Source organism: Juglans regia, chromosome 13 (genome assembly GCF_001411555.2).
Source record: "Juglans regia cultivar Chandler chromosome 13, Walnut 2.0, whole genome shotgun sequence".
NCBI classification, from domain to species: Eukaryota; Viridiplantae; Streptophyta; class Magnoliopsida; order Fagales; family Juglandaceae; genus Juglans; species Juglans regia.
In genome coordinates this window covers 21316966-21343518 of record NC_049913.1, presented here as the reverse complement: position 1 = coordinate 21343518, position 26553 = coordinate 21316966, and the positions used below count along the sequence as shown (strand labels likewise).

The 26553-nt window shown below is 38.9% G+C and overlaps 2 protein-coding genes across 3 annotated transcripts in view; one reads left to right on the top strand and one right to left on the bottom strand.

The window, feature by feature from the left end:
* LOC109006106 (pre-mRNA-processing protein 40C) overlaps positions 1–11508 on the top strand; it is a 55879-nt gene extending 44371 nt beyond the window's left edge. For both annotated transcript variants that reach the window (XM_018985285.2, XM_018985276.2), the window contains exons 13-16: positions 1061–1204; positions 6088–6234; positions 9442–9564; positions 10897–11508. In XM_018985285.2, coding sequence (XP_018840830.1) covers positions 1061–1204; positions 6088–6234; positions 9442–9564; positions 10897–11220 — 738 coding nt within the window. In that variant the 3' untranslated portion in view covers positions 11221–11508. The remainder of the gene's footprint in view (positions 1–1060; positions 1205–6087; positions 6235–9441; positions 9565–10896) is intronic.
* Positions 11509–13157: 1649 nt separating this feature from the next.
* LOC109006095 (AP-5 complex subunit beta-1) lies at positions 13158–26024 on the bottom strand. The gene is made up of 3 exons (XM_018985266.2): positions 24519–26024; positions 15083–15522; positions 13158–14861 (listed from the first exon to the last, which is right to left on the bottom strand). The coding sequence occupies exons 1-3, from the start codon at positions 25941–25943 to the stop codon at positions 13376–13378; spliced, it is 3351 nt and encodes a 1116-aa protein (XP_018840811.1). The 5' UTR covers positions 25944–26024; the 3' UTR covers positions 13158–13375.
* Positions 26025–26553: the final 529 nt, after the last annotated feature.

The following is a 26553-nucleotide window of genomic DNA, read 5'->3' as shown; positions in this document are numbered from 1 at the left end:
TTTATAAATACTGCCTTGTATCTATGCTACGAATTAATGATAATTATTCCTACAAACTGCTTTCTCATTCTAGATGGGTATCAAGAGCCAAACCATAGAATACAAATAGGAACCATCTTCCACATAGCTGTGATTTGTGTAATACCGCCCAAATTTGTCCAGCCGGCCAGAAGCTCAACCACAGTATCAGGCATAACCTTGGCTTTGCCCAATTTTACTCAACCAATTTGAGTGAGACAAGATAGAGAAAATGCAATGTTTTGGGCTCTATCAAAGAGGAAGGGGGGTGGCGGGGGGACGTTTGAAGTGAAATTGTTTTGCCATGTGTTGTCTCCCCAAAAAGTCTCCTCTAACTTGGAAGAATGCTTGTTTGAGTCAAACTCCACTGAGGGCAGTAGTCTTTGCTTTGGGTTGCGGTTTCAGGGAAAGTCCTCACACTGGATAATTTAAGGGAATGACAGATGTTGCAAGCTGCTTTTAGTCATTTTGGGCTGAGCTGGATCAAGAGTGGTGTATCTATTGATATGTTGGAGAGGTTGGTTTGGCAGCCTTGACCATGAGACTTTGTGGAAAGACTGAATTTCCAGAATTGCAAGAAGAATATGGAGGAGCTAAAGGCTTTCTTCTTTAAACTTGGTATCATTAGGTGACAGCAAACTCAAGTTATTCTAGCCTTAGCTTTGGGGATTGTTTTTTACCTTTCCACTTTTTCTACCTAGGTGGTTCCAATGCTTACTCCCTGTGTACTTGGATAACATCTTCGCTCATTAATAAAATTATCCTGCTTACTATTAAAATATTCCCAATCAACGAGTAGAGCACTTGGAAGGGACTTCAAGGGATGTCACGTTCTTCAAGCTGACTGCTTGATAAGGTTAATAGTTTATATGACAAAATGATTGAAGAACTTTCTTCGATGTCTTGTTCCATTTCAATTTTTTTCTTTTTTTTTTATAACGAGGAATCTTGTAGACCATGCTAATGAAACATCTTTTTTTATTATTTATCTAATGTATTAGTTTTTCCTTGTAGAATAAATTTTATGTTTTGGTTTCTGTAGGTGAAAGATAGTCTGAGGAATGACTCAAGATACAAATCTGCTAAGCACGAGGACAGAGAGATTTTTTTTAATGAGTATATATCTGAACTGAAGGCTGGAGAAGAGCAATCAGAACGAGAAGCAAAAGCCAAAAGGGAGGAGCAGGTATAGACTTTTGTTCTGCTTCTGTCATAAATCTCTCTCTCTCTCTCTGGTTTAAACTTGAAAATGAATTGGTATTATAAGTTGATTGGAACTACTTATTGCACTGGAATGTAGATGCTAGAAACTAACTGAAACTCTAGCCTATCTGCATATTTTTAATTGTTTATTTCAATATTCAAAGAATTCTTTGGAGAAACTTTTGTTTTGATAGGTAAAAGAAAATCTTATTAATAATAAAGAAAATAGGCGTAGCCCAACTACATAGGGTGTGTAAGAGAGAAAACATTGAGTCAAGAACTAGAAATAGATACAAGAAAATTATGAAAACAATTCTCATGAGAAACTTTTAACAAGGATACATTTGGATTTTGTTTTATAGCTATTGATTATTTTTTTCAGGTTTTGATACGCTGTTAGTAATGCTTTTCATTTACTCTTATCAAATGGTTCCAAATCGACCATGTTATGGTATACCAAATCAATAGTAACTGTGATATGTCCTAGATGCTATTTTTTTGTGATAGGATTCACTGAACTAAAAGAAATATTTGTGAGATTTGTGTGTGTTTGGTTTTTCCTTTTGCTTTAACTTAACTTTCCAAGCAAACTTACATTTTCATGGCAATATCAATTGCTTCACTGTAGACATTGCCAATGTATATGGACAGATGTGAGAATATTGGAAAGGTGGTTTTTTAACTTGTGCTGTTGATTTTACATGTTGATAACATCACTAGGTCAATATAGGTGTGCCTCTAACATGGATGCACATGGTTTAGGGTTAAATACTGAAGTAGTCCATGCGTTTTGCCTCTACGTTTTAACCTCCCCAAATACTCCCATTTTTAACTTGATAACATTCCTCCAAAGAGCATCCCCTTCTCAATGATACGGGCATAACCATTTCCCTAATAGGGCACTGTTGAAGGTTCTCAACTTTCTAACCCCCAAACCACCACAAGATAAAGGGGTACAAATCTTATCCCACTTAATCAAATGGAATTTTTCTCATCTTCTAAACCTCCCCACAAGAAATCATGAAAAATCTTCTCCAATCTATTCGCCACCTCTGTTGGCAAAGGAAATAAAATAGAAAGTATGTTGGGAGGTTGGATAACGTGCTCTTGATTAGGGTGATTCTACCACTTTTGGACAAATAAGTCCTCTTCCAACCTGCCAATCTATATTCGATCTTTTCAATAATCCCATCCCACACTTACTCTTTGCAGATGACACTTTAATCCTTTGTGAGCCAAATTCTAATCAGATCCGTTCATTTCGGGCTCTTTTGTTATGCTTTGAAGCTATTTCCATCTTAAAGGTTAACTTGTCAAAGTCTGAAATTGTCCTTGTAGGATGGGTCAATAATTTAGGAGATTTTGCAGATATTTTGGGTTGTAAGGTTTCCACTTTGCCTAAGAAGTAGTATCTTGGGCTTCCTTTGGGGGCTCCCTTTAAATCTAAGGCAATTTGGGATGGGGTTATAGAGAAGATTGAATGTAGATTGGCTGGTTGGAAAAGGATCTATTTGTCCAAAGGGGGAAGAATCACTTTAATCAAGAGTATTCTATCTAATATCCCAACCTACTTCCTTTCTTTATTTCCTTTGTAGGAGTGGCTAATAAAATGTATAGGATCTTTCGTGCTTTCTTGTGGGGTGGATTGGAGGATGAGAAGAAATTCCACTTGCTTAAGTGGGACAAGATTTGCACTCCTATTTCTAAGGGAGGTTTGGGGATTAGAAAGCTGAAAACTTTTAACAAGGGACTCTTAGGAAATGGTTGTGGCAGTACCATTTAGAAGGGGATGCTCTTTGGAGGCTTGTTATTGATGCCAAATTTGGGAGCCTATGGGGAGGGTGGTGTTCAAACGAAGTTAGAGGAGCATACTGTGTGGGAGTGTGGAAATTCATTCGTAATGGATGGGGGGAGTTCTCCAGAAATCTCAGATTCAAGGTGGGTAGGGGTAACTGGATCAGATTTTGGCATGACTTATGGTATGGAGATGAGGCTTTGAAGATTGCTTTCCCTTCTCGTTTTAAAATTGCCTCGAATAAAGATGTTTCCGTGGCGGATTATATGGATAATTCTACTGGTCTTATTCAATGGTCAGTTATCTTCATTAGGGATGTCCAGGATTGGGAGGTGGGACATTACTGATTCTTACAGCTTGCTTTATGCTTTCAAAATTAAGCCGGAGGGGATGATAGATTACTTTGGAAACAGCTTGGTAATAAGAGATTCACGGTTAGATCTTTGTAAAAGTTCTTGGCATCTCATTCTTCTACTGGTTTTTTTCCTTGGAAAAATATTTGGAGATGCAAAGTGCCTCTCAAGGTAGCTTTCTTTGGTTGGTTAGCTTCTCATGGGAAAATTCTTACTATCAATAAATTGAGAAAGCGAGGTATCATTGTAATGGACTGGTGTTTCATGTGCAAAAGGGGTGGTGAATCGGTAGATCACCTTCTTCTCCATTTTGATGTGTCGAAGGCTCTGTGGAATGAGGTTTTTGCTAAGCTTGGCATTGCTTGGGTGATGCCTAAGAGGGTGGTGAATCTTCTGGCCCGTTGGAATGGGATTCAAGGCAATCGTCAAATAGCGGTTGTTTGGAAGATGGGACCTCTTTGTCTTATGTGGTGTATTTGGAATTAGAGGAATAAGCATTGTTTTGACAATAGAGAATGCTCGGTGGGAGGGATTAAAGACTTCTTTTATCATACTTTGTTGCTTTGGGCTTCGATTATTGTAATGGATGGGGCTAGTCTAAATGACTTTTGTGCTGTTTTTCAGATTTAGTTAGTAATTATGCATTTTCCTCTTGTATACTTCATTTGTACTTGGGCTATGCCTAATTACGTGGTTTAATAAAATTTTACTTATAAAAAAAATAATAATCCCATCCAACATTGCCTTGGATTTATTAGGAGCCCCCAAGGGAAGACAAAGATACTTCATGGGCAAGGATGACACCTTGCAACCCAAGATAGCAGCCAATTTGCCTAAATTATTAACCAAGCCAACAGGAACATTTCAGATTTTTTTAAGGCCGGAGGCAACTTCAAAACAAAGCAAAAGAGCCCTCAAGGAACGAATTTGGTCAGGATCCGACTCACAAAGAATCAACGTGTCATTAGCGAAGAGAAGATTAGAGACATTTAAGCCACCATTCAATGAACTGCCCACCGAGAAACCAGAGATAAAGCCCCTTTCCGCCGCCACCTTCAACATTCTACTCAGTACACCCGTTACTAAAACAAACAAGAAAGGAGATAAAGGGTCGCCTTGCCTCAAGCCCCAAGAGCTATTAAAGAAATCTTTAGGAGTGCCATTAACCAGAACCGAGAATCTGACGGTGGTGATGCAATGTTTCATCCATTGACACCATCTCTCACCAAAACCATACCTACCAAGTATATACACCAAAAAATCCCAATTAACATGATCAAAAGCCGTCACCATATCCAATCAATGAGGACCAAGTAAATGATTTGTCTTCCCTTGACAAAGGCATTTTGTGACTTCGAGATGATCTTCTCTATAACTTCACTCAACCAATATACCCCACTCACCAGACTTGTGGGACAGAAGTCTTTCACCTCCACCGACCTTGCCCTTTTAGGAATAAGGGCAATGAATGAAGTGTTAAGACTTATCTCAAATTTCATTAACGAGTGAAATTCTAGAAAAACTTTCATGATGTCCTCCCTAACAATGTCCCAACAAGCCTGAAAGAAAGCCATTGTGAAGCCATTTGGACTTGGTGCTTTGTCTTTTTCCATCCCTCTTAACACACTAAGCACCTCCTCCTCTTCAAACGATCTCTCAAACCAGGTCATGCTTTACTGATCAATCGAATCAAAGACCAGCCCGTCAACCTTAGGCTTCCAATGGTATTGCTCCGTGAGAAGCTTATCATAAAAGTGAACAATGTGATCCTTAATTTCAACATTGTCTGTAAGTACCCTATCTTCCGAATGATGAACCTCAATGGCATTATTCCTTCGATGGGATTTAGCTACTTTGTGGAAAAAATTTTGTGCTCTTGTTCCCTTCCTTTAACCAAATAGCCCGAGATTGTTGTCTCCAAGAAATCTCCTCCATAAGAGTTATTTTTTCCAATTCAGTCACAACAGCCATTTTCCTTGCCTTGTCTTCAACTGAGAGGGCCCCATCAACCTCTTTTTCATCAAAACACTGCAGCTTCTGAAAAAGAATATTCAGCTGATCATTAATGTTCCCAAAGACTTCCATATTCCATTTTTTCAAGTCATTTTTCAGGGCTTTAAGTTTCCCAGCTAAAACAAAACTAGGAGTGCCCGAAAGTTGATATGAGGATCACCACGATCTAACCTTGTCTGTGACCCTTCTACCTTTAGCCACATATTCTCAAATTTAAAGTATCTCCGCCCCTCATGAAGACCCCCCCACCCCCCCCTAAAAAAAAAAAAATCCAATAAGAGGGGAAAATGATTGGAGCATAGCCTAGGAAGGCATTTTTGGCATAGGTTAGGAAAGTGAGCCTCCCAAGGAGAGACAATAAATCTGTCCATCCTAGACCAAGCCCTCCCATTAGACCAAGCTACCTTCTTCAGCACCCTCTATATTTGGATGGGTTCTCCCCGCAACTCTATCTCTTAGTTTTTTAAAGCTTCAAAGACTTGCTCTTTTTCATTCATGTTAGTTGGCATTTCCTTTGTAAACTTTCTGTGTAGTTTGGGTGCACACCTTTGTGCTTAATTATGAAATTGAAAGTGCATTAATTGATAAAATGCATTAAGTATGAAAAAAGAAGTTCCCTTTTTGGAGATCTCCCTAGTACATCAAACCTGAATATATTTGATTTACATTGAAAATATTTTAAGTTTGTGACCTACCAATTTTCAGGAGAAGTTGAAAGAAAGGGAGCGAGAATTGCGGAAAAGAAAGGAAAGAGAAGAACAGGAAATGGAGAGGGTGCGGTTGAAAGTTCGCAGAAAGGAGGCAGTTGCATCTTTCCAGGCTTTACTTGTGGAAATAATTAAAGACCCCCAGGTAATATGTTTCTCCCTGATGATTCAGTTATGGGTAGTACTGAATTGGGAATGTTTGATGGTTATGCTGTATATCAAGTCATCTGTAGGAGTCTAATTGTTTCCAGCTGTATTATTTATTTCGTGTCTGCTGCAATGTTAAAGGCTTTGGTTAGGCCAGTGACTATATGGTGATATTTTTGTGCATTAAGTGATTTTTGCACAAAAAGTAATTTTCATAGATGACAGATATTTTCGCATTATTTTGTGCATGCTATATATGTGTATATATATATATTCTTGTTATGAGTAAGGGATTGAACATGTACTAAAATATGTGTAACACCTCGTTTCCCTAGGATTATGAAAAACTTCATTTTTGGAAATCTCGGGTGAGCGGAGTGCTACTGTCCTTGCCTTTAAAATTTTATTCTCAAGAAAGCACCAAGTATTAAAGATTCCATAAAATAAAAATGTCATTTTTTCTTATCAAAATACTTAACATCTAAAAGAGAGTCTGTGGAATCACTTATTATAATCAATCAAGTCTCATGTGCTTATCAATAATAACTTATTAAACTGAAATCATGAAACTGAGCATGTCATAAACTATCTAGACCTCTGCCTTGTCTCCTTGGGCCAAGTCTTGTCTTGCATTTCCATCCTTATAAAGATCATCACCTAGGGTGGTTAAAATATAAAAAAATGAGTTGAATACTTAATAAGCAACACATCATACAATAAACATAATATAACATAAGGTTTCTTGGAAAACAAATGCATACTTATAGTTACATACGTAAATAACATGAACATGAACTTGATCTGTGCTTGAAATGTCTTAACTTGTCTTTCACTTGTCATAGGCCAGTACCCACCGTTGACCCCTGTGAGTTAGGGTTAGCGAATCTTAGTAGATTCTGATTCCTCCCGTGGTTGCGGGTTGTGGAATCCATTCATATGGAAGACATTGGGTGCACTCATAGCGTGTAAATCCTGGCAATGCAATATGCCCCTTAAACATATGGTACCGTCTTCATATCATAACATAGGCCCTACGTATCTTAACAGTCATACTTCATCATAATCATACATGCATACTTTCATGTTGTATCTTGTCCTATCATATCATAGTCATAGATTCCATGCATACAAACTTGAATAATAACACCCAGAAAATCATCAAGCCTAAATCCATTCGTACCACCCATATTCCTTGCATGGCTGTAACCCATACTCCTAACTAAACTAAATAAACTTTAAACGACATATACTAACTAGTGACTGTTAACCCACTTAAATCATGTTGCAAGACCCAAACTTAAACATGTAATTCTGCACCCTATATAATCGTACAGTCTCTTGCCACTTCTCTTCAAGACCAACTCGTAATATGCATGAGACAAAGATACATAGAGAGAATAATGTCAAGAGAGAGAGAGAGAGCTAGAGCCATACCGTAATGCATGTAGTGCAAGCTATATATAACCGAGAGAATAGAGTGTGGTTCATGGTTGCACTAATGGTTGGCCTAGGCTACATGGTGGTGTACCTACAGTGGTTGAAGGAGCTGGCAGACAAGATTTACGTGCATGGCGGGGTGGCTGAAGAGGCTGGTTTGTCGGCTTGTGTTTCAACGCATGGGGAGGGGCCTGCCATGAGCTTGAGGCTGGTCTTGGCTGGGCTGTTCCTATGGTGGTGCACGGTGGTCCAAGGTGGCTGGAGTTGAGGAGAGCAGAAGAGGAGTGGTGGTTGGTTCCTGGTCGTGGCTAAGGGAGGTAGTGGGCAATGGTGCTCGGTTTGCTGGGATAAAGGCTGCTCTGTTTTGAGGTTGGAAAACAGAGGGCTTCAGGCTTTATGGCAGTGCAGGAACCACGTGCGGTATGCTGGCTGTGAATTGGTGGTGGCGGTCAGAGCTTTGCTGCGTGCTAGACGTTGGCATGGGCTGTTGCAGGGCGGGGCTGCTCTTGCTTTCCATTGCACTGGTTTCCATGTTGTAAAACAGGGGCTAGAACGAGAGAGGGAGGCAGTCAGACCGTGAGTGGAGGCTGCGGCTGGGAGGAAATCTTTTGTGGAGAAGGGTGTGTGTGCAGAGCGACAACCCTAGTTCTTAGAAGGGAGAAGACAGTGTTTTAAGGGGAAGGCTCACAATTGGTTTTATTGTGGTTTAAGGGTCTGGGTTTGGGTGTGCACGGTTTGGGCTTTTCCATGGGTTTTGGGTCTTGAGTTGGGCCATGTTTTACTAGGTTTCTCCTTGGGTGCTAATTTGGGCTCTAACCAAAGGGTTGGCCCATTTAATGGGTCCAACTAAATTCTAGGGCTGCCTATAATTTCATGGGTTAGGTCACTTAGTAACCATAACGAGCTGAACTTAAACTCCAAAATGAGCCTAACTTGTCTAATAAATACTTTTGGGCTTATAAAATAATTCTTGGGCGTAACACCAATTAAATAGGGCCCACTTGGTCCATTAATATTAAATGAGCTTATAACTCGATTAAGCCCAATGAGAACCATTAATCCACCATAATAAATTTTGGGCCTGGGGCCTATTCAAAATTACCCAATACTCTCAATTGGGCTTCCCAAGACATTAGCCTATTAATACCATCTAGAATCCTCCACTAAACCTTAACGGGCCTTAAAATAATTTGTTGGGCCTATGAACCTAATTAAAACTTCTAGCCAACCTCAACAAAATTATAGCTCTCGGGCTTATTAAATATGGTTCATTAAACTTAATTTAGACCCAATAAAATTATCTATGTTTCATCCCTAATAATATTGGATCAGGTCATTACAATATGTCATGATCATTTTGTAAATTCTGCTGATGTAGGCTTAAATGTAAAAGAAGTTAGTATATGAGTTACTTTTAATGTGAATTAATATAAACCTACAATCAATGGAAGCCTAGCAGCGAATGAGAAGGCTCTATTTGTTCAACACCTATTATGTTGCTGGCCTTACTGATAAAATATTTAAAACCTTGAAAAATTAGCTTTGGCTTCTTTGCCTTAGTGGATCATGATGCATTATGTTTTGAGAATCCCCGTGCCGATTAGTTTTTAAAAAGAAGCAACTCTTATACAAGCCATACTCTATCTCTCTCTCTCGTGCACACAGACACAGACCCTGAACAACTTCATGTTGCTGGCTCTTTTAGTTGCTTTTGCTCTCACACATCCTGAATAAATCTGTTTGCCTTTGGCTCTTCTCTTTTGATTAGGCATCTTGGACAGAATCTAAGCCAAAGTTGGAGAAGGATCCCCAAGGACGTGCTACCAATACTGACTTGGATCCATCTGACATAGAAAAGCTCTTTCGGGAACACATAAAGATGCTGAATGAGGTAATTACATGCCTTCGGGCTAAAAGTTTTATTTTATCTGCAACATACTCCTGCAGCCAGATTTGTATTATTGTTGATTAGAATTATGCTCAATTATATGAAATTATATGTAAAAAATCTCCAAAATCTTGGCTTTTTTGATAAAAGGGGTGGGGATTGGGTCAGTTTGAGACTCAAATCTCATGAAAGCAAACAGGTTGATCACTTCAATCAGCGTGTCTGATGTGTAAGCTACAGCTTCTGGGGTGGTTCTTTCTTTTTATTTATCTGCTTGTATTTTATTTTTTATAGAGTTATTCTACTTGCAAGCCGGTGTGCTTTGCACACCGGCTTCCAAATAGAATTTTTCTTTTTAATAATTGCTGTACAGCTTCTGAATAATTAAAAGTTTGTTAGTGTGTCAGGTTATTAAATACATGGGTTGGTCTGGTCGACACTTGGGGTCCAGGACACTCAAAAAGCATTGATCCAATTTTTGTATTATAACCACAACTTCTCTGATGGCCAGCCCCAGGAATTCATCTCGATAATTACTTGGAATCTCATATAAAGTAACTACATGTGTTTGGGATTAGCCATGTGCAATAGGATTCAAGACACCTTGTTAGGGAAAAAAAGAGTTTTGATTCTATTACGTGCTCTTTATCTAACATTTTTATCTTAGGATTCATTGTATTTTTTTAGTATGCTCTTTGTATCGACTCATATCTGTGACCGTGTTAGTAACTGAACATCAGAGCATCCAGGTTTAAGAACAGTAGTAATCTCAAACATTTGGACCATGCTAATATCTCACATTCTTCAGTAATTACTAATTAGTTATATATCTGTATCATAAATGAAGCATGTGTTTAGTCTTGGGCGTAAGAAGTCTGCTTTAAAAAGTAGTGCTAGATTCAGAGATAGGAAACTGACTGCATTATTTTCTCATATACTGTGGCATCATATTTTGAATAGCTTCAGTTATGCTCTATAATTTTGAGTGCATCCGTTATATATGTTCCGTGTGCGGATGAAAATATATATATATTTTTAATTGCCCACTGAGAAAGAAAGGGAAAAAATCTTTGGCTATTTACTTGTACAAAAAATGGGAGGATGTTGCTTATGGAATTCTCTTCCTCCATGAGCATATGATAATAATGTAGTGATCCTACAATGCTGAAGGCGATCTTGAAATGTAACGTGGCTTTTAGTTGTGTGGTTGTCGTGACTCAAGTTTTAAACTGCATTATTTCATTTGTAGTTCAAGCAAATTGCACAACAGTATTTTGGCGCATCACAAGAAGTTTGAAATATAATGATCTTCTCTGTGGTTTTGCATTTTTTTAGCGATGTGTGCAGGAATTCAGGTATTTGTTAGCTGAAGTCTTGACAGCGGAAGCAGCTGCTCAAGAGACAGAAGAAGGGAAAACAGTTCTCAATTCATGGTCGACTGCTAAACGTCTTCTAAAGCCTGATCCCAGGTACAACAAGATGCCAAGAAAAGAGAGGGAAGTCTTGTGGCGCCGATATGCCGATGAGATACTAAGGAGGCAAAAGGTGGCACTTGATCAGAAAGAAGAGAAGAAGCATGTAGAGTCAAAAGGTAGAAACTCAGCTGATTCTGGGAGGTTTCTGTCTGGGTCAAGAAGAAGGACCCACGATCGAAGATAGATAGTCATTTTGGGGGTAGAGTGTAGGCTTTTGATCTACTTTTCCTCCCACAACTCTTATTGAGGGTCTCAGTCTAATTTCCTCTGTATTATATCAAAACAATGAACGGAATTTTTTAATTGACGTATTTATTTGATTAGACCATTTTTACTTGTTCTAATGCCACAATTACATACACTCCGCCTCTGTAGGGGTAGAAAATAATTTCAGTTACATGATATCTGAGTGTCTCTGAGATCTTTCCTCCACATAGGAATTCTTTATTAATTATTATGATTATTATTATTATTATTACTTTTTCAGTAATGCTTTTTGTAACATCACCAGCATGATACTGATGTAGTAGACATGTATTGTTTGAATTTTTTGAATGACTGATACATGACTGCCACATTAGAATGGTGTTGCAAGCTGCTGTACTTTTTTTTTTTGCCTTCTTACCGTCTCCAAGTTCGAAAAAAAATCAAGGAGTTTGAAACAGACTTCGTTCCCAGAGCTTTGTGGATATTCTAGTGGAGTAATAGTAAAATCTTAAATAGACAAGTCTTACGCAGGTCCTTTGTAAATAAGTGGGTCTCACTTAAAAATAATAGATTTTTTTCACTTTTTATAGTAAGGTCTACTTGTTTACAAAGGATCCACGCAAGACTTGTTCAAATTATTACTCATTCTAGTGTTATATCATTTCCTTAAACGTGCCCATATATTCATTATAGAATGTTGTGCTTCAATATAGTTTATTCTATTAACAGAAGGAAAAGACAGCAATACTTGTTCAAATACTGAATTTGGCAATGTTTGTAAGATTCTTTTTAATATTTTTGAAGATGGTTTTTATGTGGGGGGGAGGGGTAGTCGGTTAACTCACATTTGCAAATTGTTCTATTTTTATATATGTTTGTTAGTTATGGAGGAAAATCTCCAATTTAGAAAGGGTTGATTACAAAATCAGTCTCTGGGTTTTAACATATTTGCAATTCACTTTCATCTTAAATTTTTTATATTAACTCCTTAGGTACGCAAATTTTTACAATTAAGGTCTGATTTGGTTTCACAAATCTTTCAAACTATTTTCATTCTATCTCATCTCAACATTCAAACTCCATTAAAAAAATATATACTTTTTGATTTCAAATTCTTAAAAATTTTTTAACTTTTTTATCTCATCATTATCAAATTATTACAATTTTTTTAAAATTTTCCAACAAAATATAATTCAACTATTAAATTTCAAAACAAAAATTATATTCAACCCTCTTTTAACTTTCTAATTTTTTTATTTAACCTTTTTTTTATTTTTCCAAAATCTTATAGAAAACTTTAAGTTAAATCATTTCACTACTACTAATAAATTATTTTAATACTATTTCTCGTATCATATCTGTAACTAAACGAGGCCCTTTTCGTTCATCTTTTATCAAATTGACTAACATCGAGATTGCTACTTGGCATTATTGCCATATGATAACCAATAAGAAATATAATATATATATATATATATGAAAATTTGTAAATATTAATTAAAAAAATTACAATTATCTTAAAAAATGGTCAAACGGATAAGCAGATACGTGATGACTGATGAGAGATACATATTTACTATTTGCTCATGGAATTTCCCCCCACATCCAATGACAGAAGTCTCACTTAAAAAAAAAAAAAAAAAAAACCTTGAAACCAACACCTAATTGTTTTAGAGAAAAGATATTTACAATCGTGAATTGTGCAACCGTCGCGTAATCACTTTGAAAAAAGTGAATAAAACATTGGACCCACATGAAATAAATTAATTTTTTAATAGTGGATCCCACTCTTTTTTAAAGCGATTACGCGGCGTTTACGCACTTCACGGTTGTATGTAGAATTACTCGTTTTAAGGGGGGAAAATGTCCGTCCTTGATTCATGGAGAGAGAGAGAGAGAGAGAGAGAACGTCGCATGAAATGAAATGCCCAAAAAGGATTGAATTTATAGAACATCGGAAAGGACTCGCTTCCAGGGTATTTACACGAGTTTATATTGAACACAAAGAACAAAAATATCCGCGTGGGGGAAACAGTATATAGAAAAAGAAAGTGAATCAAAATGCTAACGCTCTTACAGCAGCGTACAAAGAAACAAATGAAGCAAATAATCATTATGGAAAGAAGTTTCCCCTACGCCAAGTATAAAGCTTCCAAATAATCATCAATATAAGCTAAGCATGGCCAATGATCAGTTCTGATTTGAACCAAAGTTGAAATATCACATACCTCCAATTGGAAAAGGAGATGGAACCTTGGTGGAAGAAATATCAAAATATGAAAGCATCCCATGGTCTTTTTGCTGGTACTGACAAGACTTTCACTCTCATCTTCACCGGCGAAGTACGTAAGATGAAGTGGGCCTCCATCAAAACCAGATACCGACGTAGACGCATCAGGGGAAGAATCTGAAGCCACATCCTTCCAGCTTACGTCTCTGATGATTCCGCTGTTCTTCACAATATTAACAAGTGGTTCACCAATCACACTTACAACAAATGGAGCCAGGTAGCGCTCGGTTGCCCGAATCAAAGAGGTTGCAGTGACTTCAAGTAGCTTGACTGATCGGGTCCCACTAATAGCTGCAATCCCTTTGCCTCCTTTCAGTGGAAAGGTCTCCCGACCTGTGTTGGAAGAAGTACCACATGCCTCCCAGAGTGCAGTGAACAAGTCTGAGTAATAACCAGGCATTGCCTCTACCGGGGTGTCGGGTGGAGCAATAGCCCTGAGAAACATGTCTTCTATGCCTACTGAGATACCATGAAGCTGAGCACGAATGATTTGGCCGTTTTCTGAATTTGTTTGAATGGAAACATCAAGAAGACCGGGTGTTGGTTCCCGTGGCTCTAATTCAATTGTTACAGGAGCTCTAAAACTTTTCTGTTCTCCAGGGCCACTATTTACAGGAACAATATCTAATGGCATACTTTCACCAGATACGTACCCATTTCTGGGAGGTTCTCCAAGAAGAAAAGGTATGTGATATGATGCAATAGATCCATATGGTGCGGAGGATGAAAAATTTAGCACAGTTGCATACATAGCAGGAAGGGTATCTAATCCATCCACACCACTAGCAGGAGAGTTGACTCCCCCCCAAACACGATTGAAAGGCTCAGATTCAAATCTCAAAGTACAAAATATTTTAACCTTAAGTCCTGGCATATGTCTATAATCTGGTATGCAAGAAAAATGCCTTCTTAATGTTCCTAAGATCTCTGAAATCTTTGAATCCATCACACGCAATGGTTCCTGCGGCTGACCAATCCTTTCAGTTTCTAGAATCTGGATATCTGTACTTCCATCAATATCCTTTTCCTCACCTGGAGATTCACTGTCTGTGATGCCCTGTAGGTAATCGGGTTTGTTATTACCAACACCGAAAGTTGACAAAGACAAGGACCAAGATTGTCTGACAAGCAAGGGTATCACCCGCTCAAGGTGAACATAGGATGAGACGTTTCTCAATTTCTTGAGATCGTGAGAAGTTAGAGGAGACTGAATATTGAAAAATGAGCTAGAATGTGGAGATGGCGAAATTCCAAGGAATTGCTCCCCAAGGTTGAGCATATCTCTAAGCTTCTTTCCGGGTATACAGATTAGCATCCGCAGATAGATCCTGCCAAATTCCATAGTTGATAATAATTAGAAAAATCAGTAGCAAAAGCTAACAATGTGTCATTTATAATTCGCAGATCCCTTACAAATTTTCTTAATTACCATTACTTTATAGAGAGGAAAAGCTCATTAAACTTCAACTGTAATGATAGCAGAAGAATAGAAGTAAATGAAATCCGACTTCGACGGGGGATTGGAGGGAACCGATTTCTATATCCATACCTTGCATTGTCACGAACCTCCAAATCTGGAAAATAAAGGCAAGAAAATGCAAGGAGGCGAGACAGTCTACAGAACAATCTAGAACTATGGTGGTGCATCAGCATGGTTCGACAGACACCAAGAACTTTACTCCCCTGAGACCAAGATTTCAGTCCTGTATCTGGCCCATGTTTCTTAACAAGGAAAACCATAAATTTGGTCAGAAGCTCTAACAATCGACTAGGCGGTATTGTATTATTTTCAGCAATTCTATCAAATATTGGGAAGCAAGAAACCAATTTATAGTCCATTTTGACTTTTGGAATCAAATTCTCATCAAATGTCTGAAGCAGGCGTTCTCCCAACCAATGGTGTTTTTGACAGCCCAGCAAGCGGTCAATAAAAGCAACAATCACTGGAACCAATCTTTGATACTCCAACATCATGTCCACTAGCATCCGCTGGAAAAGAGTTGAAAAAGTAAGAATAGATCGGATCTGAATAAACAAGCAGAATAAGATTCCATACTGAAAGTCATAGACCATACAAACTCGTAAATGTTTTTACAATGTTAGTCATAAGTGATTTTTTTTTTTATAAGTAAGAAAGACACATTTATTCATCAAATGAAATAGGCGAAACCCGTGTATACAGGAATTATACAAAAGAAACACCTAATTACATTCTAGAATCAGAAAACGAAAACCAAAGTTCATTAGCAGACCCTCCATTAAGTACAATAGCAGAAAACCATTGAAGTAAAGGGCACACAAAAAATTTCCAGATTTTCTCTACAGTACGCTCCTTATTATAAAAGCACCGCTTGTTCCTTTCCCACCAAATACACCACATAAGACACAAAGGAACCATCTTCCACGTAGCAGCCACTTGAGGACAACTATGCAGCCCATTCCAACACGCAAGTAAATCCACTATTTTCATAGGCATTACCCAAGCCAGCCCAGCTCTACAAAAAACACCATTTCACAAAGCCTTAGCCACCTCACAATGTAGAAGTAAATGATCCACTGATTCACCATGTTTCTTACACATGAAGCACCACTCCATAACAACCAAGCCACGCTTCCTCAAATTATCGATCATCAAAATTTTCCCAAGTAATGCTGTCCATATAAAAAAACTTTGGACGGCAGTGAGACCTCCAAACAGGCAAACATGCTTCCACGGAAAAGAAGTTCAATGCTGAACAGTCAAGGTGGCTTACCGGCTAGAGAAGTTGCAAAGAGATTTCTTGTTTGGGGGGGGGGTGTGAATAGACGAAGAATTCAAGTTTCACTTGGTGAATTGGGATACAGTTTGCACCCCAATACGTGAAGGTGGGCTGGGAATTCAGAACTTGCTGGTTTTCAATAAAGCTTTATTGGGTAAATGGTTGTGGAGATACCACAATGAAAGGGGAGCATTGTGGAGAGTTATCATAGAGCTAAAGTATGGTGGATTGTGGGGAGGATGTTGCTCGAACGAGGTGAGCGGACCACATGGGGTGGGGCTTTGGAAAAACATGAGAAGAGGTTGGACCAACTTTCAGCGATATACACACTTTGCAGTTGGGGATGGCTCCAGAATTAAATTCTGGAATGACCTTTGGTGTGGAGACCGAATTCTTAAGGAAGCCTACCCAACTTTATACAGCATTGCAAGACGACAGGAGGCTATAGTTGCAGAACTCATGGATCTATCTAGTGGCTCTCCTCAATGAAATATCATTTTTATTAGAGCTGTGCAAGACTGGGAAATTGACACATTTGCAGATTTTTTCCCTCGTGTATAACTATAGAGTGAATGGAGGAGCTGATACAATGATATGGTCACCGTCCAAGAAGGGAAGATTTACTGTCCGGTCGTACTATAAGTCCCTAATGAGACATTCTACAAGAGTGTTCTCCTGGAAGAACATTTGGAAGACTAAGGCCCCTCTAAAAGCTTCTTTTTTGTATGGACAGCTTCATTAGGGAAGATTCTCACCTTAGATAATCCAAGGAAACGCTGACTTATTGTGTTGGATTGGTGTTATATGTGCAAAACAAGTGGGGAGTTTGTGGATCACCTATTATTGCATTGTGATACGGCTATGAGTTTGTGGAATGATATCTTTGCTAGAGCAAGGCTCCTTTGGGTGATGCCAAAAATGGTTGTTGAATTTTTGGCCTGTTGTCAAGGCCTCCAGGGTAATTCTCAAATTGTAGCTATGTGGAAGATGATTCCAATTTGTCTATGGTGGTGCACCTGGATGGATATCTTTCCTAGAGCGGGGCTCCAATGGGTGATGCCAAGAATGGTTGTTGAATTTTTGGTCAGCTAGCAAGGCCTCCGAGATAATTCTCAAATTGCAGCTATGTGGAAGATGATTCCAATTTGTCTATGGTGGTGCATCTGGATGGAAAGGAATGGTCGCAACTTTGAGTATCGTGAACGGACAATGGACGAGCTTAGAACTTTTTTTCTTCAAATTTTATTCCATTGGTCAATTGTAATAGACTTTAACGGCAAGAGCGTACATGATTTCCTTGTATCTTTAGACACCCATGCCTAGGTATTGCTCTTGTATATGTCTCGTGTACTTAGCTTCGCCTTTCTTTAATAAAATTCGTATTTACCAATAAAAAAAAATATGACTGAACCGAAAAAATTTTACTCCCCGTATGGCGTATGCTTCCATAATATTATGTCCCTCTCATTACCTCCAATATCTAGAGAATACAAGAAGCTGAAAAAATCCGCAACCTCATCAAGTTCCCAATCCTGAACAGCTCTAATAAAACAAACATCAATGCAAGGCTCCATTAGAACGGATCAACAAATCTGAAACGGATGCATGCAAATTAGCTACCATACGAAAAATAGCCGGGAACTCTCTAAAAAGAACACACTTGCCACACCAAACATCAAACCAAAAATGGATCCTTGAACCCTCTCCAACAACAAAATTAACATATTTAACAAAATCCTCCCACCCCTTTCTAATGAATTTCCAAAGACTTACACCATAAGTCCCCCTAACCTCCTTAGAACACCAAGTCCCCAATCACTCCCATATTTCCGATCAACAATCTCCCTCCACAACAATTCCCCTTCCAATTGATACCTCACAACCACTTCCCCAACAAAGCCTTATTGAAACTAATCAACTTTCGAACCCCCAAACCTCCATTTGCAATAGGAAAGCAAACTCTATTCCAACTCACAAGATGAATTTTATTCTCCTCTCCCACTCCACCCCACCCCACAAAAATGCACGAATTAACTTCTCAAACCAATTTGCCACTCTCGCAGGCAATGGGAATAAAGAAACATAATAAAGTCGAAATGTTGGAAAGAGTACTTTTGATAAGAGTAATTCTATCCCCTTTTGATAAGTATGGTCACTTTCATCCTGCCAATCTTTTCTCAATCTTTTCAACCACCCCATCCCAAATACTCTTAGCCTTGAAAGACGCCCCCAACGGAAGACCAAGATATTTCATAGGTACAGAAGCCACTTTACAGCCCAAAAGATCTGCCAAACAGTTAATATTCCGCACATCCCCCACTGGAACCATCTCGGAATTTTCTAAATTCACCTTAAGGGCCGAAACAACTTCAAAACATAATAACACGGCCCTTAAGGCTTGAATTTGCTCACGATCAACATTACAAAAGATAAGAGTGTCATCTGCAAAAAGCATATGAGAAATTGTGATAGTTCCATTATTAGCATTTCCCACCGAAAAACCTGAGAGAAACCCCTCTACAGAAACCTCCACCATACGACTCAAAGCCTCCATGATGATAAAAAAGAGGAAAGGAGATAACAGTTCCCCCTATCTCAAACCCCTCGAACTCTGAAAAAAAAAAACCACAAGGATTTCCATTGACTAACACTGAAAACTAAGCGGTTGAGACACAATGTCTAATCCACCCACACTACCTATCTCCAAAACCACATCTCCCGAGCATATAGAAAAGGAAATTTCAATTTACATGATTGTACGCCATTTCCATATCAAGCTTACAAAAAACTCCTAGAACGCCTACCCTCAAACGAGCATCTAAACATTCATTCGCAAGGAATAAAGTATTTGCCTACCCCAAAAAAAGCATTTTGAGGCTTAAAAATAATCTTATCCATCACCGTACTCATACGATTTGCTAGCACCTTAGAGATTATCTTATAAATCCCATTTACAAGGCTGATAGGGCGAAAATCCTTCAACTCTGAAGCCCCAGATATTTTGGAAATGAGGGAATAAAAGTGTCATTAGGGGAATTCTCAACTTTTGAAAGGAAAAGAATTCCTGAAAAACCCACATCACATCTTCTTCCACAATATCCCAACACACTTGAAAAGAATCCATAGAAAAGCCATCTGGACCATGGGCTTTGTCTTTACTAATCCCAAAAACCACTTGATAAATCTCATTATCCTCGAACGGTCTCTCCAACCAGCTTGCTGAACAATAATCCAAAGAATCAAAAAGAAAACCATCAAGATTAGGTCTCCACTCTGCTGTCTCAATTAGGAGAGCTTCATAAAACTGCACAATGTGATTCTGAATCTCATTAAGGGATGAAACAAAAAATTTTCAGAATGAAGCAACTCAATAGCATTACTACGCCTATGTGAGTTAGCCACTGTGAAAAAATTTAGTACACTTGTCACCCTCTTTTAGCCAAAGCACCCTCAATTTTTGCCTCCAAGATATCTCTTCCATCAATAAAACCCTCTCAAGCTTGGACACCACTTCTTTCTTCCTTGACAAAGACTCCTCATTCATAACCTCATTCTCCTCCCCAACCTCTAAAACATGCAACTCCTCCAAAAGAGATTTTCTGCAACTAAATGTTCCCAAAAACTTCACTATTCCACTTCTTTAAATCAACCTTCAAGGCTTTAAGTTTACCTGCAAGTGTGAAACTAGGGTTTCTCGTGAACTAATAAGAAACCCACCAGCTCCTAACCATATCAACAAACCCATCAGCTTCAAGCCAGCCGAAGACAAACTAGATACTCCCGCCCACTCACTGGGAAATCGAATTATGTTGAAATCCCCACACATACACCAAGGCAAATCCCACAAATAATACAAACCCGCCAATTCCTTCCACAAGAAGCTTCTATCCCTATCCAAATTAGGCCCATAAACTTCCGCAAGAGCCCACTTCCACCCATCCTCAATATTTTTAAAAGAACATGCCGCAGAAAAATTTCCAATACACTCCTCCACTAACTCCACCATTCTATTATCCCACATCAACAAAACACCTCCTGAAGCTCCCAGAGAAGCTAAATAAGTCCAACCCACAAAAGAACACCCCCACAAGCTACGAATAATACTTCTATCAATAAAACTCAGCTTCATTTCTTGGAGACAAAGGATATCAATTTTCTAATTACAAAGGAGAGACCTAATACAAAGACGCTTATTAACGTCACTAATCCCTCTTTGTACAAGTCATCATAATAAGGAGGGAAGTGTTGGGAGGGACAGATTGAAAGGGAGGGCGTATCATTCTTCCCATGAAGCCTAAGATCCTCCTTTGCAGCTGACTTCAAACCCGTAGACTGACCAGCTTCGATTGCAACAAGAAGAGCCTTAAATTGCTCTTCATAACTGTCACAAGATCTCCCCACGCATGCATGTAATTCCTCAACATCTTTTAAAACCCAATCCAAAGCTAATATGGATGCGGACTAAGGCGGAAGAGTGCGTAAAGCCAAAGGAGTTGGATTACCCACCTCTTCATCATCACAATCTCCCTCTATTAACGACATTTGAAGATTAGGCTCAACCGAAACATCTTCAGGTGAACTAACCAACTGCAAATCTCCAGAAATATCCAACATCGAACCATCATCCAACTCAGGTTGTCGTAACTCCTCAACAGAAAAAATTGGCTAGAAGAACCTAGGAATCAAATCCAACAGATGTACACCCTTAACCAAGAGAGCCAGAGACATGATCAGCTTGAGTTCCCCTCCATTCGACACTTCACAAACGACGTTCCGTACAACAATCTCACCATCTTCCACTTCCGGCGATGGAATCAGATCCAACGTACCACCAGAGTGTATGTAATCCAAACTACTTGATATTGGTAGAAAGACAAGTCCAGATTGCCATTTAATATTGTCAGAGTGACAAAGTGCATCTAGCCAATTGAAAACTCAAGAGCCCAAGAAGTAGCTAGACTTATCTCCTTCTGATGGAGCCATCAAATAAGAGTCTTGTCTGTCTTTACAGTGATTTCTAGTTTTGGCAGCTTAAATCTCTTCAATCGTAGGGTCATCACGTGATAATTGATCAAAGCAAGATGTATATGCTTTTGAATCTTATATTAAAGGTACCATAGGGTAAACAATATTAAATTAGGTTCTTCATTTGAGTTATGGTATTCTTATGTGCAGTGCAGATATGAAATCTCATAAAAATCAGCATAATTTTTTTTTTTTTTTTGGACTAATTTTTTCATTGTGTTTTGTCTAGATTATTCTACAATTTTCTCTTGGGAAAGTTTTCTTGGGTTTTAATTAAAAGTCCTGGTCCTGCTACATTAACTAAAGTGAGTCAATATATATTTCGTTGTGTTCAATGAATTCAGAGACTTTAGTAATGGAATTTTGAGTTTTGAGTGCCAAGGCATGATTACCTAAAGTATATAATCACCCTTATTATTCAGCATAAGACCATCATCATCGTTATCAAAATATTTGTAATCCTCATCATCTACTTCATCTAAATTAAGGGTTTAGATAAACACGAATAGTTTTTCTTTCAGTGATGGTTAAAACAAATAATTTCTATATTTTTGGGACAAATAAAAAAATTTTGCTTTTGGTGCTTTAAGTTCACTAAAAAAAGCACCAAAAAGAGCGCTTAATGTACGCTTCTGTAATTGGGCTTTGCTTTTAGTAAGTCAACAATTTGGCCTTGGAGCTCTACGCTTAAATGCACTTTTACAAACACAGCTCTTGCTTCATTCACCATCAATTCTGAAACACTAGTCAATTTTTGAACCCTAATCCTTTCTTTGAAAATCCTAATCATAAATCTGAAAATTCTATTAATCATAAGCTCACCAAAAGCACTGAAAATCCCATCTTCTTGCCATTTTAGTATTGTTGGTCCATATCCCTTGGAAACAATTCCAAGATCTGGAGACTGAGCACTGGAACGAGATGAAGTTCTCCATCCTACCATTTAATCCAAATGTTACAAGCAGAAATTTTAGTTTTACTCTTCGATAAGCACTAAGAATTTCATTAAAAAGTGCAAAAGGTGCAATCAAAGTTTAACAAGGAGTGTACAAGAAAGCCATCGAGCTAGAAATTGAAAAAGATACAAAATCATGGAAATTAAAGTATATAAAAACTGTCCAACGTAGGAGAGTTTAAATCAAACCTAGTCAGTTGGGATATGGCATGTTCGGGGATCACAGGGGGTGGGTTGGGGATTCGAAACATGAGGGGCTCTTCTTGGACAATGGTTGTGGTGGTATCACCAAAGGAGGAAGGCCTTGAGGAAAGTGGTGATTGATTCCAAATATAGGGGTGCTTTTGGGAAGGGGGCTGCACTATAGAGCTACAAGAGGTCTATGGAGTGGGGAAATGGAAGAGCATCAGAAGGGGATGGGGGGTGTCGAGACTTATGGTGGGGATGGTTCCAAGATCATAATCTGGCATGACACTTAGTGTTGACAGAGGGCCCTCAACTACACCTTTCCTGTTGTTTATAAGATTGTGTGTGATTATGAGGCATCATTGGCTGAGTTATTAGAGATTTTTGGTAGTTATCTTAAGTAGAATGTTGATTTCCTTATAACAACCCATCATTGTGAAGTTGGTGTCTTCTCATAATTCTTGAGCTCATTAAATTCCATGACAATAACAAATCAAGAGGTAGACAAGATGTGGTGGACTCTCCCTAGGAAAGGGAAACTCTTTGTTTGCTCTTTCCATAGGGCCTTCATGAATCCAAATAACAATATTTTACCTGGAGGAGCATTTGGAGGGCTAAGGAGCCTTTTTTTATCGGAAAAACAAATTTTATTGATCATAAGAATAGGCAAAAGCCCAGGTATATGGGACATATACAAGAGCATCACCTGAACATGCTAGTTCAGCGATACAAGAAATTCATGGAAACTCATTCCATTGAAATCACTTCCAACCGACCAATGAAATAAAGTATTGAAAAACAATTTCCTAAGCTCTTCCATTGATCACTCTTGATCTTCGAAACTTCTGTCATTCCTTTCCCTCCAAATGCACCACCATCAGCATATTGGGACCATCTTGCTGCAATATGAGAGCTAGCCTGAAGGCCTCTCCAAGAAGCTAGAAGATCAATCACCCTTCTCGACATCACCCAAGTTAGTCCCACCCGAGTGGAAGTCGTTCCATAATGTTTTCGGACAGGAGGGGGGAGGGATGTTAGTGGAGTCGCAGTACTGTTGTGGAGAGGTAGAGATATCAAGATCCATATGGTTGAGCTCTAAATCCTATGAGTTCAGCCTTGATGGTGGCCGAGTTCCAGATCTGGCTCAGTTCTTCTATCAATCTCTCTCAAACTAGAAGCCATCTCGTTTCAGAAAAAACATTCAAAGAACTATGACTCCTAAAAAGTTGGTTTGGTTACACAAAACCAAACTATCTCATCTCATCTCATATAATCATTACAGCTTTCTTAAACTACCACACAAAATATAATAAACAATTCAACTTTTTTTAATCCCAAAACAAAATTAATATTAAAAAATTATATTATAATAATATTTTATTCAATTTTCAACAGAACATTTCATCTCATCTCATCTGAACTGCGTAACCAAACAAGGCCTTAAGCACTAACCCAACTGTTTGAAGGGCAACAATCATTTGAAGTTCCAACCCTAAACAAAGCACCAACCCGGCCGTTGTAAATGCACAGCTCCTCTGACTGACGGCAACTCACCATTTCTCAGTGATCAAGTTGAGGGGCATCAAGGTCAGTCAGTAAGCCTCAGGACAGTGGCTGAGGCTCAGCCATAGTTGGCTATATTCCTTCTTCACTTTATAATGACACTGTCCAAGGGTACTGTACACAACTCCTAACCAGTCTCAAAAGTTTTTCTTCTCTCCTCTTTTACAAACCCAAGATTTAAGCCCTTCTCCTAATTCATCAAACCCTAAAATCCCACTCGTGCTAAAGGATGAGCCTCACATATCTTCATTAGTTTTGACAAAACAGTTCTGGAAGAGCAATGGAATGGAATGCCTATTTATTGTATATGATATATCTTCAAGTAGCTTTACCAATATATATTTCTTCAGTAGTTCAATTTGCCGCGAGACAGACACAGTCTAAGTCCTTTTCAGATCTGTGCTACTGTCTTTTAACTCCGATAGAATAATTATTAATTTTGATATATCATGAGAAGAATAGGTGAACAAAGAAAGAGAATGAAAACCCCAAAATACCTGTAAAGTATTGAAGATGGTGGATTCCAAGAGAGTTCTAATGGTGGAAGGATCAGTGGCAGAATGTGACGACCCACCTATCAAGAACTCACGGAAAGCGCGGAATGCCACTGCAGTTTCCGTGCTCCCTGGAGGCAACCACTTGAAAGCTGATACAGACACAAGACCATCTCCAAATAGCTTATCCACAGACTTCCCCGCGTCCAAGGCACTCTCCGATTTCAGGCTCTCTATACATATCGAGCAGAAAGCAAGCAAGTCAAGTTTCAAAGCCTTCAATGCAAGCGGATCAAACACTCTGGGATAGAAGCTCAACCTCATCTCAACGGCCATTGCCTTTTTTTTCTTCACTTCTCCACTCGAGATCAGTTCGTTGAAACCCATCAGCCAATGAAGAGCGAGCAACCGAAAGACCAAATAATGCTGCGCTTCTCTCGACATCAATATAAGCCGGTGGGCAATCTCGCTCTCTTGCCCATCGAACGCATCCACGAACCGCAAATACAACATCAAAACTACATGGCACAATATTGGATTATAGGAAGATACCATCCCGAAGAACTGCACCTTCAACATCGACGGCTGCAATTCCAAAGATATAGCTACCGGTGTTATCATCGCCATAAACTCCACCATCCCGCACGGCGTCAACACCTGCGGCGACTCCAGCAAGAACGCCATCGCCCTCCTCAGCTCCTTGTAGTTCAAGCCCATATTCGTCGAGTTGGAAGAACCACCGGCTAGCAGAGACTGCGGCACATTGAAGGGAACCAAAGGAACAGAAGTGTTTAGCACGGACACGTTGGACTTGAGAGCCACGATGTTGTGTATCACCAAAGTGAACAGAAGAATATAGCTCTGCGAGGCGTGGGTCCGCTCGTTTTGGCACAAGCTCCAGAGGTGGCCGGCGATGTCGGAGAGCAAACAAGGGTAAAAGCGTTCCAATTCTCTCAAGCACTCGCACGCCACGGCACGCGTCTGCCGATCGGGCCCATGGTTGGGGCGGTTGACAATGATTAACAAAAGTTCGACCAAGCTCTCGGCGTAGCGGATGTGAAACTTGTTGAAGATGTCGAGGGAGATGAAAATGGAGGTGGTGGAGACGAGAAACTGATCTTTGAGAGGTAAGGTAATGTGAAAACCGTCGGCGGGGGATTGGATGACGAGACGGAGGGAATCAAGGAGGCGGTCTAGGAAAATGGGTTCGAGGAAGAAGGAGTCGGAGAATTCTTCGAGGAAGAGAAGGAGGTGGAGCTTGAGAGGGAAGTCCCTTTTAAGGATTGTGGAGAGGGCGAGGTCGAGAAGGACTGGGGAGAGGGAGGTCCATTTGTGCCGGCGAAGACCGCCGTACTGAAAGTCGTCGATGAGGGTCTCCCAATCTTGCGGGGACACTGGCTTTAACGCCGGCGGCAGCATATCCGCCATGCCTGCCTTGCCTTGGCCTCCCCGTTGGGTTTTGGGAAAGAGGCTTTCAAGTTTCAATTCGGACAACCTATTATTTGTTACGGTGTAATTGGTGCGGGATAAGGCCAAACTAATTCAGAACGGATCCAAGAGAAGGAAAGTAGGATACGCGTTACAAGCAACGGTAGCCTAATAAAATAGGATTAATCTTAAAAAAATCTTATAATTAATTATTATTTATCATCTCATATTTTATATCTTATAAAAAATATCTCACACTCTATAAAAAAATATAAATATAAGATATAAGAATAAATAGTGACTGATACATAACATTTATCTAATCTAAAATGCTATTTAACTTCATGCCCTTTCTCTTTAGGTATATTAATTTAAAGAATAATGTTACTATGTCTTTTTATTTTATCTATTCATTTTGACAGTTTATATATTTAATTTTTTTAAAATTTATTTATTGATTATAAAAGTGACCATTAATATATTAATATTTTTTATTTTTTAAAAATATTTAAACATGTTTAACAAATATTTAAAATAAAAAGAAAAAAAATTACAAATTACACTTAGACACACGAAGGAGGCAAATTGAGAGGCGCGTAGCACTACTCTA